This window comes from Cajanus cajan, chromosome 3, assembly GCF_000230855.2.
Source record: "Cajanus cajan strain Asha chromosome 3, NIPB_CcT2T_4, whole genome shotgun sequence".
NCBI lineage: Eukaryota > Viridiplantae > Streptophyta > Magnoliopsida > Fabales > Fabaceae > Cajanus > Cajanus cajan.
The window spans coordinates 40083205-40095640 of NC_138519.1; the positions used below are offsets into that span (position 1 = coordinate 40083205).

At 35.1% G+C, this 12436-nt stretch overlaps 2 protein-coding genes across 2 annotated transcripts; both read right to left on the minus strand.

Moving 5' to 3' along the window:
- Positions 1-723: 723 nt before the first annotated feature.
- LOC145956284 (uncharacterized) lies at positions 724-8209 on the minus strand. Its single transcript, XM_083071857.1, has 3 exons — positions 7261-8209; positions 902-1240; positions 724-821 (listed from the first exon to the last, which is right to left on the minus strand). Exons 1-3 carry the CDS (start codon positions 8207-8209, stop codon positions 724-726), a joined length of 1386 nt encoding a protein of 461 aa, XP_082927983.1.
- A 30-nt stretch (positions 8210-8239) lies between these two features.
- Positions 8240-10747, minus strand: LOC145956285 (uncharacterized). The gene is made up of 3 exons (XM_083071858.1): positions 10553-10747; positions 10295-10478; positions 8240-10203 (listed from the first exon to the last, which is right to left on the minus strand). The coding sequence occupies exons 1-3, from the start codon at positions 10745-10747 to the stop codon at positions 8240-8242; spliced, it is 2343 nt and encodes a 780-aa protein (XP_082927984.1).
- Positions 10748-12436: the final 1689 nt, after the last annotated feature.

Here is a 12436-nt window from a genome sequence, read left to right on the forward strand (position 1 = left end):
TGTGCTTCCAGTAGTCCACGATGGTCGTGCTCCTCTACAGGAGCACCTCAACAGCATCAAGGCTTCCCACTGGCCCGACCAACTCGATCATCGCCTGATCAGCCGTGCTCAGCGAGCCCTTAGGGAAGAACCTCTCTGGGGTCACCGCAGCGCTCCATAGCGAGTCGATTTCCTTCGAAGCACTCAGGTGCTCCAATCGCACCTGCGAGCCCTCCTTCGTGTAGCGATGCGCGAGATACGGACGCCTCGGCGAGCCCTTCGACACCGGAGCAGACGTTGGGATCTTGGAGCTCAGACCCTTCCCGCGAGCCTCGGCAGAGGCAGAAGCAGATGCCTCCTACCCCGCATCGGGGACACTTGCACCTGGCACCTCTGAGCTCAGAGTCTCTTGAACCTCAGCGGCCTTGCTCGCCTGCAAAAAAATAACATCCCCTTTTAAAACAAAGGTCACGCATAGCGCAATATACAAAGAAAACCTCAAGGAAAGACACCTACCTCGGTGGCCTGGGCGACCTGCTCAGTAGCCTGGGTCACCACCTCAGTAGCCTGAGCAGCTTGCTCAGCGACCTCCGCCACCTCCTTGAGGAGCCTCCTCGGGCGGTGGACTCCCAGTAAGGTCCACTGGGTCAGCATCAGCGGCCTTGGACGTCACCTCCTCGGCATCCTGAGGGGTAGAGGTCCCCCCAACCTCCTTCTCTCCCCTCTTTCTTTTTCAGTTTGTTTTCAGGGGGCAACCTCCTCCTCTTGAGGCTCTGGGACCTCAATCTCGGCAACATTGTAGCGGTGCTTCAGCTCACGCCACTTGTTTCTGCCCATTATGCCTGCAAACACAACAAACCAAACACATCAGCAAGAGAAATTTTGAGGAACCCTCACAATCTAAAGAAGACGAGATACTCACTCTCTAAGCCCCTCTCCTTATACGCCGAGTTGGCAAGCGACAGGACGAGCTTGCAATCCAGCGGGCGAGGAAGTGCTTCAAGGTTCTTAATGGCGGCCGCCTCTGAAGCCGTCAATTCCAACTTCCCCACCCCGTGAAACCTAGACGGGGCGGAGCACCAGTAGAAGGGAAACTTTGGCAACCTGCCGAAGTAGAATGCGACATCCTCCAATGGGTCGACATCCACCAGTGCAACCCAGAAAAACTCTTGTTTAAAATTTTTATATGACTGGGAGTAAAGGGTAAATAGACCTTCATCCTTACTCCCATTCAGTGACAGTATGCCATAAGGCGGAAAACCTATTTTTAGCTAGTAAAAATGAAGAAAAACACGAAGGGACACCTCTATCCCTAAGACCGAACATAGGACTTGGAAAGCCCGCAAAAAACCCCAACTATTTGGGTGCAACTGGCAAGGAGCCGAGTTGATAAAATTCAAAAAATCACACCCAAATTGAGTGAAAGGAAGGCAGACGCCTAAAGCCCTAAAGAAAAACTGGTAGACCTTCAAGGGCCCTCTCACAAGTACTAAACGAAATTTTACTATGAGAACACTTAAGGAGAGATGGAGATTCACCAAAGGCACTCCAAGACACTCCTTAATAAAGGCCTTGTACAAAAATGACAAATCAAAAATTACAAGAAAAATGAAACTCAAATTTTCTTCAAATGAAATGCAATTTCACACTCCAAATGACATGTAAATTCACTTTCAAATGAAATTAGTGGCTGCACTTAATTTCAAGGAAAACAAATTAGCCACTAATTAGAGACAAATTTCAGAGACGAATTTTGTAAGGAAAAATAAATTTTAGAAACTAAAAATTCCGTCACTAAAATTAGTCTCTAAATTTTCACAAAAATTTTCACAAATAATTTGGTTCCTTCTTGCTCCAATCCAGCCACCAAATTGCAGCCTCACAAGGTGTTTCACTCGTATTTTAGAAGCAACCTTGACTTTGGTCACTTCTAGGTGTTTTCAAGAGCCTTGCCACCAAGAGAAAACAAACTCCCTAAGCAACCACCAAAGCCTTCAAGTTGACTTCCTTTGACTTGGCCTCCTACACCTTTTAAGAAGCACTCAACCACCTTCAAGACTGGAATATTAGTGTAGAAACTGAAAATGCTCAATTTAGAATGGATACACCAAATGGTAGAATAAAATGAGACAAACTAGAAGGAGTTTCACAAAAATGACAAGCAACAATTAAGGCTAATTTTGGAAAGATAGCACGCAAGAGATATCCTATCAAAGGCACTAGAATGGATTACAAAAAAAAATCTAAGATTAGAAACAAAAATAAGACACAAATGATGTGGCTGGACCAAAAATATGTAAGCAAACACACACCAAAACCGACAGCTATTTTTACTAGATTTTCACTCCTTTTGGCTTTTTCTTTTGCTATTTTCTTTCTTTCTTTTTGCAAAAATAGTTTTCACTTCTTCTTCTTTGAGTAATCAGGAGTTTAAATGCCTTTTGATCACTTATAAGTCTCAGTTTTAGGTTAGAAAAACTGCAGCAAAAATTTCACACAAAACAAGAGGTGTTCACATGCATTTTGTACTAGTGCTTCACAATTTTGTAGTGTTTTTAGGAAAAAATTTTAAGCACTCATTCTTTTGTTTTTCTCATGCATTTAGAACACTTACACCTCTATTTTGTCTCTGTTTTAATGTTTATAAAATTGTATTAGATTTCAGCCACAACAAGACTCAAGGAAAAAACCTAATAGGAATTAGCGTTTATGAATTTTTTTGACAAAACTTTTAACAAGACATAATAGAAACCTAATTCTAGGAAATTTGCTAAACTAATAGCAAATTAAGAACTCAAACATGTAAAACAAAAGAACATATAGTAAGGTACAGATTCAATAAGCAAAAGACACAAAAATTTCGGACACAACAACACAAAGCAAAAATTAGGTCAAACAAGCTAATCTAGGAAGTTTCAACATGTAAAAGGACTACACATGACTTTCTAAGACAAAACAAGAGATTCAAAAACAAAATCTATGCTCAATGAATGTTGTCGAATCACGGACACATGTGAATGAATGGAGAAGACTCAAGCAAAAACAAAAACGCACAAGTTCAAGAGTCCTAAAAGCACAAAACCGAAATTGATTCACAAGAATAGGAACAAGCAAAAATGAATCAATTAATTCATACTTGACATATAGGATCCATCAAACATTGTATTAGAACTAGATCCATGCAGCAAACACAAGTTTAAGACATATAAAAGGAAGATTAGACAACACGGATTCAAGTAGGAAAAAGTTAGAAACACAACCTCAATAGCACTAGGCTCTAGATACCAAAAATGATGGAACTCCTTGGAGAAGATTGATGTTCTTCAAGTGTTCCATGCTTAGGACCGTGAATGTTCTTGAGGTTATCCTTCAATGATGCTTTGAAGCTCCACGAAGTGTTCTTCAATGGAGTAGAAGCCTTGAAGAGATTCGGTTCTCCTTAGCTTGTGTAGGAAGCTTAAGGAACCAATTAGCAAAGGTTGAAAACCTTTGGTGATAAACCTAAGAGAGAAATTCCCTACGGTTTTGGAGACTCTTGAGTGAGAGAGAAAATATGATTTCTATTCTCAAAATGTTCAAAAGTGAATACAAGAGGGGCTTTTACAAATATATAGGGAGAGGTAGCTTTTAGGAGAAGCTAACCTTAACCATGGTTCACTAGGAACCATGGTAAGGTGTAGCTAACCATCCATGGTTTATAAAACTTGTAGGAGAAGCTAACCTTGACCATGGTTCACTTAAGAACCATGGTAAGGTCAGCCTAACCTACCAAGGTTTAGAAACTTGGAGGAGAAGCTTCAAAAACTAGAAGGAGGAACAAGTAAATTTCGGCCAAAACTAAAGGAGAAGGCTAGGCGGCCAAGGCTCCAAAATGCTCCTTGATTTATTTTGAAATTCTTTGATTTAGTTTAGTTAGGTTCATCATATGATGATGAGACCTAGCTAAATCGAATCTATGAAAATTAGGAGCAAAATGAGTCTAATATGCAAAATTTTGCCTAGGCCCAGTTCTGGCCCAATTACTAGTCACACCCTCAAGCATTGCTAAATGCCACCCCTTTTTCCCTACTGAAAAAATACAAAATGAATGTATCAACTAAGGAGGTTAAATGGAGTTAAACTCTCCAAGTAACCTACCTTGAAATCAATATACAAACACTAGAAAAAGCAAGTAAAGTGCCTCACAAATACAAAGGCAAAAATAACCTATACAAAAGAACTACTATATGTACAAACATAAGAAAAAGGTCTTTAAGATCATCCTATTCCTCTTGGTTCTTTTAAGGTATCACCTCTTGGATTCCTTGGCCTGGGCCATAGTCTATCAAAGCAAAAGGTAAAGTGAAAGGGGAAAGGGCGCGAGAGAGAGAAAAGGGTTTCCCAAAATTCAAAACGGCCATGACACGTGTCATTAGGGAACATACCTGACGACACATTAATTGAAGCCCATTATGACAAATGCAAACCATCATTGCATAACCGTCACTCCCATTAACGCGCCGCCCGCACGTTCTCAAAGATGAAATGACAGTTACGACACATGACACCCTGACAGACGGGCACATGCGAAGAGTCACTGCCCCTTGAGGAGCTCAGTCTTAACTCCTCGACCCACGGTCTTTGGAGCTCGGGGGGCTAGTGTACTAACTGTACCGCCATGCCGAGCTCGAGCTCGGTATCTCATTGCGAAGTGACTTCGGATGCGCACTAAGCCACGTCAGCTCGGCATCCGGATAGGTCATAAACTAATCACAGGCCTGAGGCCTAGAAGAACCCTAATTCACACTAAGGTACGTGCACTACTTATACGTGACATATACTCACACAAACCCTAACTTTGGCATCAGAGTCTCTTTTGCAGGTACCACCCCATCTCGGAGCATCAAGCGTACCAGTGAAGGAGGCTCACCGATCTTACCCAGCAGATTGTCCTTACCACCGATCTCCGGTAAGAACAACAATATTTTTGAAACTCTAAGGATTACTGAATTCTTTAAAATTAAATAATTTTACTAAAACTAACAAAATTTTAAAAGTATAACATAAAAAAAATTTAAAATTAAATTTATTGCAAGTTATTATTATTATTATTATTATTATTATTATTATTATTAATGATGTAATAATAACAAAATCTAAATTGCAATGAGCAATTTTTGGTAATTGTAATTATGCATATAAATTTTTAAGTAGTTTTGAAAAATAAAAATAAATAAATAAAAAACAATGAAGAGATAAAGTCGTTAGAGTGATAGTTATAGAAGTAAAATTGTTAAATAAAAATAAAAATGTGTACATAAAATAGAATAATCCTCTTTATTATTAATATAAATTATTGATAATATTGTTCTAGTATAGAAAACACTTAGAAAAGTATAGGAATGGTCCATAACTAAAATACTCAAAGAATGTAAACCATCTTTCACGAGTAAATGCAAATTTATCTTTAATCGTTAATTTTGAGATACTTTATATATGATGTTCATAGATAAAAAATAAATAAATAAATAAATAATAAAAAAATAAAAAAGAAAGAAGAAGAAAAAGTGTAATTTACATCTTCTTAGCCTTAAGATAGTGTATTAAAATTTCAAATTCTTTAAAAATGATTTTAAAAAATTATGACACAATTACATGTAATCCTAGTTATTTTAAATATCAATAGTCCACAAAATTAAATTATTGAATATCTATTTTAATTAATTAAGCATATGTTTAGATAGTAGTAGGGATGAAAATAGACAAAATCTTAATCAGAAGTCTATGATCTAGTCTCTTTAAAGTCTGATATAGCCTACCCTATTTATTAAAAAAGTCAGGTTTAAGATTTTAAAAAAATTTATATAGAAATGTCAAATTTATACTCTTAAAAAAACTTATTTATATAAAAAAAGGTCATATTTAAATTTATAGAAAAGTTAGTTAGGTCTGATAGGTTAGTCTATTTATTTATATAATATAATAAAAAAATTAATATATATATATATATATCATTAAAAATATAATTAAACTAATAAAATTTATAAAACAAAAATAAATTATTACATTATTAAAAAGATTATACAATTTTTTTTTATTATAGATTTATAAACTTATGACCTGTGCATAAATGTACATCAACATACATGATTACGTATGTAACAAAAAAATGATTATATTTTTCTCCTATATTTCTTTTAAAATTTAAAATTTAATAATATTAAGTAAACTATATTTTAAAAATAATTTTTTTTATTTTTGAAAAATAAATTTATTGGTCAAATTAACATTAATAATTTAAATATTTTTTTTAAAAAGTATAATTTCTGGTCCTCCTTGTACTTATTTGTTGAATTTGGGATGCCGTTGTCGCCCAACCACTTGAGAGAAATAAGGGAATGCTTCGCAATGACTGATTCAGGACTTAATCTAGACGCAAATTTGATTTCACCACAGCTTCATTTTCATTTGAAATTTTCTTTGACCCTTTTTCTGGGGCAGAAGTTCCATTTAGAGCATGCTCAGCCAAATCACTCAGGTCACTTGAATTTTCTTCAGGGTTAAAATCTTTCTCCTCAAGTATTTTGTATCGGAAGACATTCTCCTATACTATTTTTATATATATGAAATTATCACATATAAACTATTTTTAGAAGCATATTATTATATTACCTTTCTAATTTTTTAGACAACAATTCTTTTTTCACCATTTTCTAAAGTTGGGTTTTATCTACTATTACTGTAGAACTCCACCCAATAGAATATACTTTTAAACGATGAACTTGTCACAAAGAAAATACAATTTAAATAGATAAGCAATAACAAAATGTGAAGTCTAACCATGAATTAAATTAAACCTTGTTGTCAATGAGAGAAATTGTTGTCATTGTCCTTCCAAATATTCCATAATTTTTCAAAGTCATCCTCCTAGTAAATATAAGTAATATAATGAAAAATAGATGATAATAAAGTTTCATAATAAAAAGTGAATAAATATGTTATCACTTACATGTTTGTCAAAATACATATTCAAATTCTTTCTATTGATCACTTCATATAACTGGAGGATCTCCTTGAATCTTAATTTGACTGTAGATAAAAAAATAAAAGAAACAAATTTTAGTTTTTGTATATCAGTATCAAGTATTAATCTAAATCCATCATAGTTATAAATTAAAAGGGGCAACACCTGATTTTGAGATAACAAAATTTCTCTAAAAACAATATTTTTCGTAAAGTTTCCATCTTCCCCTTCAAGTTTTCCTTCTTTAATAAGAATTTTCGTTAAAGCTTAAGAAACACCTCTTGACAAAGCAACATATAATTGACCATGACCAAAAACATGTCGCGGAAGATAAATTCCAACATTGGGTATTGTTTGTCCCTGTGACTTATTTATGGTAATTGCAAAACTTAGTTTCACAGGAAATTGCTTCCTAATAAGTACAAAGGGAAGTCCTGCACTTTCTGTTGTCTTATGTTTAATCCTGGGCAAAAAATATCTCTTTCCAGCATTATGACCTGTTAGGATTTCAACATCCAACATATTCATAAAGAATCCACAGCATAATAACCTTGTTCCATTACATAAGCCAGCTTTAGGATCTATGTTTCGTAACAACATCAACGGTGCACCTTTTTTAACCTTCAGATTATGTGGTGGAAAACCTCCTGGAGTAATAGAGTGCAAGTATTCTTGTTGATATAAGTTGTGTGTGTCCCCTTCAACCTCATCAAATGATAACAAATGTTGTTCTTCTCCTAGGAATTGGTTGATGATAATGTCATTAAGCTTTTGAACATCCTCATTTTTTGGTGTTAGTATGGCTCTTTGTACCATATAAAAAGCATCCCATGTATGAGATTCTAAATGTGGAAATGTGTCACGAATAAGTTTTTGTATTGAATTTTCCCCTTCCCATGTTATTTCAATTTGATGGGGAACTTTGACCATATCTTCCAATTTGGTAGGTTCATTACCATCTCCAATGCGCATTAGATATTCTGCAAAATTAGGATCTTGTAATGATCGCATGTTTTGTCTCAAATGTAAAACCTTTGTGATAGGCCATAAATGAGACTTAACAATACATGCATATATCATTTGTGCCTTAGTACCCTTTGGAACAACAGGAAGCACCTGACGAAAATCCCCTCCCAATATCATGATTTTACCACCAAATGGAGCATTACAATCTAGAATATCCTTTAATGATCTGTCTAATGCTTCCAGAGCATATCTATTTGTCATGGGTGCTTCATCCCAAATGATTGTTGTGGTTTATGTAATTAGTTTCGCAAGATCAGACTGTTTACTTATAGAACAAAATGAATTTGCCTCTACATTGATTGGTATCTTAAATCTAGAATGTGCAGTTTGACCACCAAGTAATATTGTGGCAGCTATACCAGAAGAGGCAGTTGCTAAAACAATTTGTCCCTTGCTTCTCACATTTGCAATTAAAGTGCGATAAAGGAATGTTTTACCTGTTCCTCCTGGTCCATCCACAAAGAAAACTTGACTTTGTTTATTATTGATAACATCCATAATTGCATTGAATGCAATTAATTGATCATTATTTAATTTAATCACAGATTCTACATCTTCATTATCTACCTGGATGGATAACTCCTCTTGTATAAGCATTGGCATCAAAGAACTATGAGTATTCTTCATTATTATTGTTGGCAAATCATAATCTGTGATTTGTTTTCCATGTTGAATCAAAAGGTCATTCAAATCCTTTAATAACATGTTAATGAAATTTGTTGTCACAGCAACGCTTGTTGAAGGATAGTCTTCCATCATGTAGGTGTAAAAATCATCCCAAAGTTGTCTAACATTGGTTGGTTCACAAAAGATTAATATAGTTACAAACAAACTCCTTAAAGCATAAGGCATTTGTAGACTTGATGCTTCAACTAAGCATTCGTGAATACTATTATCACTTTTTAAAAAGCCCCGATGCTCAGCCGCTTTCTTGAATGTGGTAAAACATGTTCCATTTGATGAAAGCATATCATCCCAACTCATTGGACCTTTTAAATGAGATAATAGAATGCGTAGGTAGAATTTTTCACCTTCTGAAGGAGATACTGTATAAATCCTACCAACGACTTTCTTTGGTGACCTTCTTCGATACCATTCCTTATCCCCCCTATGCCAACAATAATGTTCTGGAATCTCTCTGTACAAATAACCCCTTGAATTTGGATCTCTGCGATTTAGGGCAAAGAACTGTGTCAACATTGTTTTGGAGTTATGGTCATTGTTTAGAACATCAGTGATTCTTTGATGATTATAAAATCGCACTTGCTGGCGATTTGGTAAGTGAATTTGTAATCTTTCAACAGATGGATATATTCGATAAAGAGTAAATCTAAATATCTTCCACAAAGCTTCTGGAGCACAAATCCATCTTGCATCAATATATTGTTGAACCTCATCTAAATTTGAACCTCTACAAACCTCCATTGATATTCGATCTGGACCTTTGTACACATATTTATATAAATACTTAATACTTTTGATGCTACTGCATACTTCCACATTTATATGACAGTTGTACTTTAAGAGTAACCAAGGGTTATAAGGAACCACCCATCTATTATCAATAGTGACATTTTTATTAACAGATACTGGGTGGTTAAATCGTCTTCTATATTGTGGGTATGAATCATGACCTTGGCGTGTCTCTTGGTAAAATTGTTTTGGATACATTTTTTTGCACTGACCATTCTTCATACATGGAGAATTGGGATTCAAAGTTCCACAAGGCCCATGAATCATGTGCTTTAGTACAACCTCATGCAATTGTGGTTCATCTTCAAATTTAGGTATTTCTGCCCTCACAACGCTATCATAATCTTCAGGGTCACGTAATTTGTCATTACTTTCTAAGATCAACAACATATGTACATGTGGCAGTCCACGCTTTTGAAATTCTGTCACATACATGTAACTTTTTACCTTTCCAAGGACCCCTTTATTAATCACATCTTCCTTCAATTGCTCAAATTTTGATCGAAATATTCTTGTCAGCAAGTCTGGACGATCTTGTGGTGTTTGATGAGGGCCTAGTTGAGATGATATTTCGCTCCAAGAAGGATTACATGTCATTGTGAGGAAAATGTCTGGTTTACCATCATTAAGCACAATAGCCATTCCATCTTCATAACGTTGTGTCAAGTCACGACGACTACCAATAAATGATGATGGTAATATTGTTCTTTGATCGATATTTTCTACAATAATAATTTTAATTTATTATTGTTGGTAAATCAGAATGAAAATTATTGAAATAAATATGACATTCATAAATATTGTGTTGATTACCTCCAATAGTTTCTCCTTGATGTAAAGCATCTTGCAAACCTTGGTATACTTCAGCACGAATATTATTTTGATTGTTTCTAATCCACCTTAACCTCCCTGATTCAATTTTCACATAGTTGTCTACAACATATTGTTGTAAAAGTCTACCAGACTTTAACAATGTAGATTGATCATCTGGACGAATCTACAACACCGGTATTAGTTAACACTTCATAATTTAATTTTTACATATATTTTTATAGTATATAGGAAAAATACCTGAAGGATGTAACTATAATATTCTCGACATGAAATATTTTGTCCATTATCATTTTTGGTGTTGAAATCCCAACCATATGTCCCAAAAGGTAACAGTAAAGGATATTGCAGTGGATCATAATAGCCTACTGTTTGTTGAATGTTCACCAAATTATCATCATGACTGAGCAATTTGATATCTCGTCCACGTGACATTGATTCTGTATCTCCACCAACAATAATTGCGGCAACTTGTGAAGCGGTTGGAAGATGCTATTGTGGTTGATTATCAGGACGTTCTTTAATAAGTAGACTACATTCTTGAACATTTGATCATAGTGCAAGTTGTTTAAATACATGCACAAAAGGATTGCACTGATGTAGTATTTGTTGCAACTTAGAAACTATGGATTGATGTAGTTGAGTGTTTTCAAGCATCCTATTTTGTAATTCATAATCTGTGTCATAGATGTACAATTGCAAGAATCGTGGTCTACAACCCTCATTTGGATAGAATCCTCCAATGTTGTGATATATTAAACCTTGAGCACGAAAACTATATATACCACATCCATTGGGTCCAACATTTTTATCAAGATGAACACCAAGTGAAGTGAATGAAAGTACATGGTTGTAACTTCTAATATGTTTTCTAAAATGTTTCCCTTCAGATGTAAAGTCCAGAAAAATATCAAGCAACTCTTTAGGAGCATTAATTAGTGTAAAATTAACTTTTCCACCAGAGCAGCACATATCTTTTGATTCATGATAAAATAGTTGTGCTTGACATCGTCTACATGTACTTGGAGTTGGTAATTGAGAATTAGTCATTCTCATGGTATTTTGGAAATTTTGAGCACTATTATGTGCTCGTGAGAATTGAGATGGCAATTCTGCGTCATTTAAGAAAGTGAAAATGAATTTTAATAAAAGGAAAAATATATATACGTGTGTGTATAATATATGGTAATTAATAAATAAAAACAATAAAAAAACAATATGGGTCATAAAGAAATTGTGTGTACCTTGAATAGTTGGTTCTATATTATTCCCATTTTGAGTTTCCACTTCCATGAAATCTGTATTATTGTAAACCAAAAAAATATCATTCATAATGATATGATTCCTAATTGCACCAGAGTTGAAAAAGGATCTTTTGGGTTCAAAATCTTAGACTTAATTTCTGGAATGTAGGGAAGGATCTTTTGGGTTAAAATCTTGGACTTAATTTCTGGAATGTGGGTAAGGAAATTAGATGCAAGAAATGGAGGGAAGGAAACGGTAAAGGAATGGAGGAAGAATCACTCTTCCAAGGAAGGCTTCACACAAAGAATTGTGGATGATCCTTTGATATGCCCAAATTCTTGAATCACTCAAGAACAATTGGAGAATCACTCTCAGTTAATAAAACTCAAATTCTGATCTGTGCTTATTCATCCCAATGGGCAGCTTATATAGCTTACAACCAAGACCTTTCACTTACATTAGTGGGCAATTAATAAACTCCATTAGTGGGCAATTAATGAACTCCACTAAGCCTAACAATTATGACCACTAATGCAAAACAAACACATGCTAAATTCGTGCACCCTTTGGTATGCCTCATGGCTGATTCATCCCAAAGGTTTTGGACCTTATTTAATTAAAAACAACTTGCCTAATAACTAGCCCAATAAGTGGTGCAGCCCAAACAAGAGTTGGCAGCCACTTTAACAAGAGTTTTAGGCCTTTATTTACTAATTACAAGTACTAAAAAAAAAACCCACTACGAAAATGGCGTAATTAGGCTTCATAATCCTTGATACAATTCACCATCTTGGCCTTGTCTTCATCATTGGGCATTTCTTCAAGAATAAGGGCCGCAACTTGTTGCAAAGCATCCTTGGCCCTTTTAGTCCTTGGCAC

Coding starts and splice junctions, on each gene's coding strand:
- LOC145956284 (XM_083071857.1), bottom strand. CDS start 8,209: ATGACAAATAGATATGCTCTGGAAGCATTAGACAGATCATTAAAGGAT. Junction 1,241..7,260: donor ATATGTTGCTTTGTCAAGAG/GTGTTTCTTAAG, acceptor AGCTAAAAATAG/GTTTTCCGCCTTATGGCATA. Junction 822..901: donor TAAGGAGAGGGGCTTAGAGA/GTGAGTATCTCG, acceptor TTGTGTTTGCAG/GCATAATGGGCAGAAACAAG.
- LOC145956285 (XM_083071858.1), bottom strand. CDS start 10,747: ATGTCACGTGGACGAGATATCAAATTGCTCAGTCATGATGATAATTTG. Junction 10,479..10,552: donor ATTATAGTTACATCCTTCAG/GTATTTTTCCTA, acceptor CCGGTGTTGTAG/ATTCGTCCAGATGATCAATC. Junction 10,204..10,294: donor TCAAGGAGAAACTATTGGAG/GTAATCAACACA, acceptor TTATTATTGTAG/AAAATATCGATCAAAGAACA.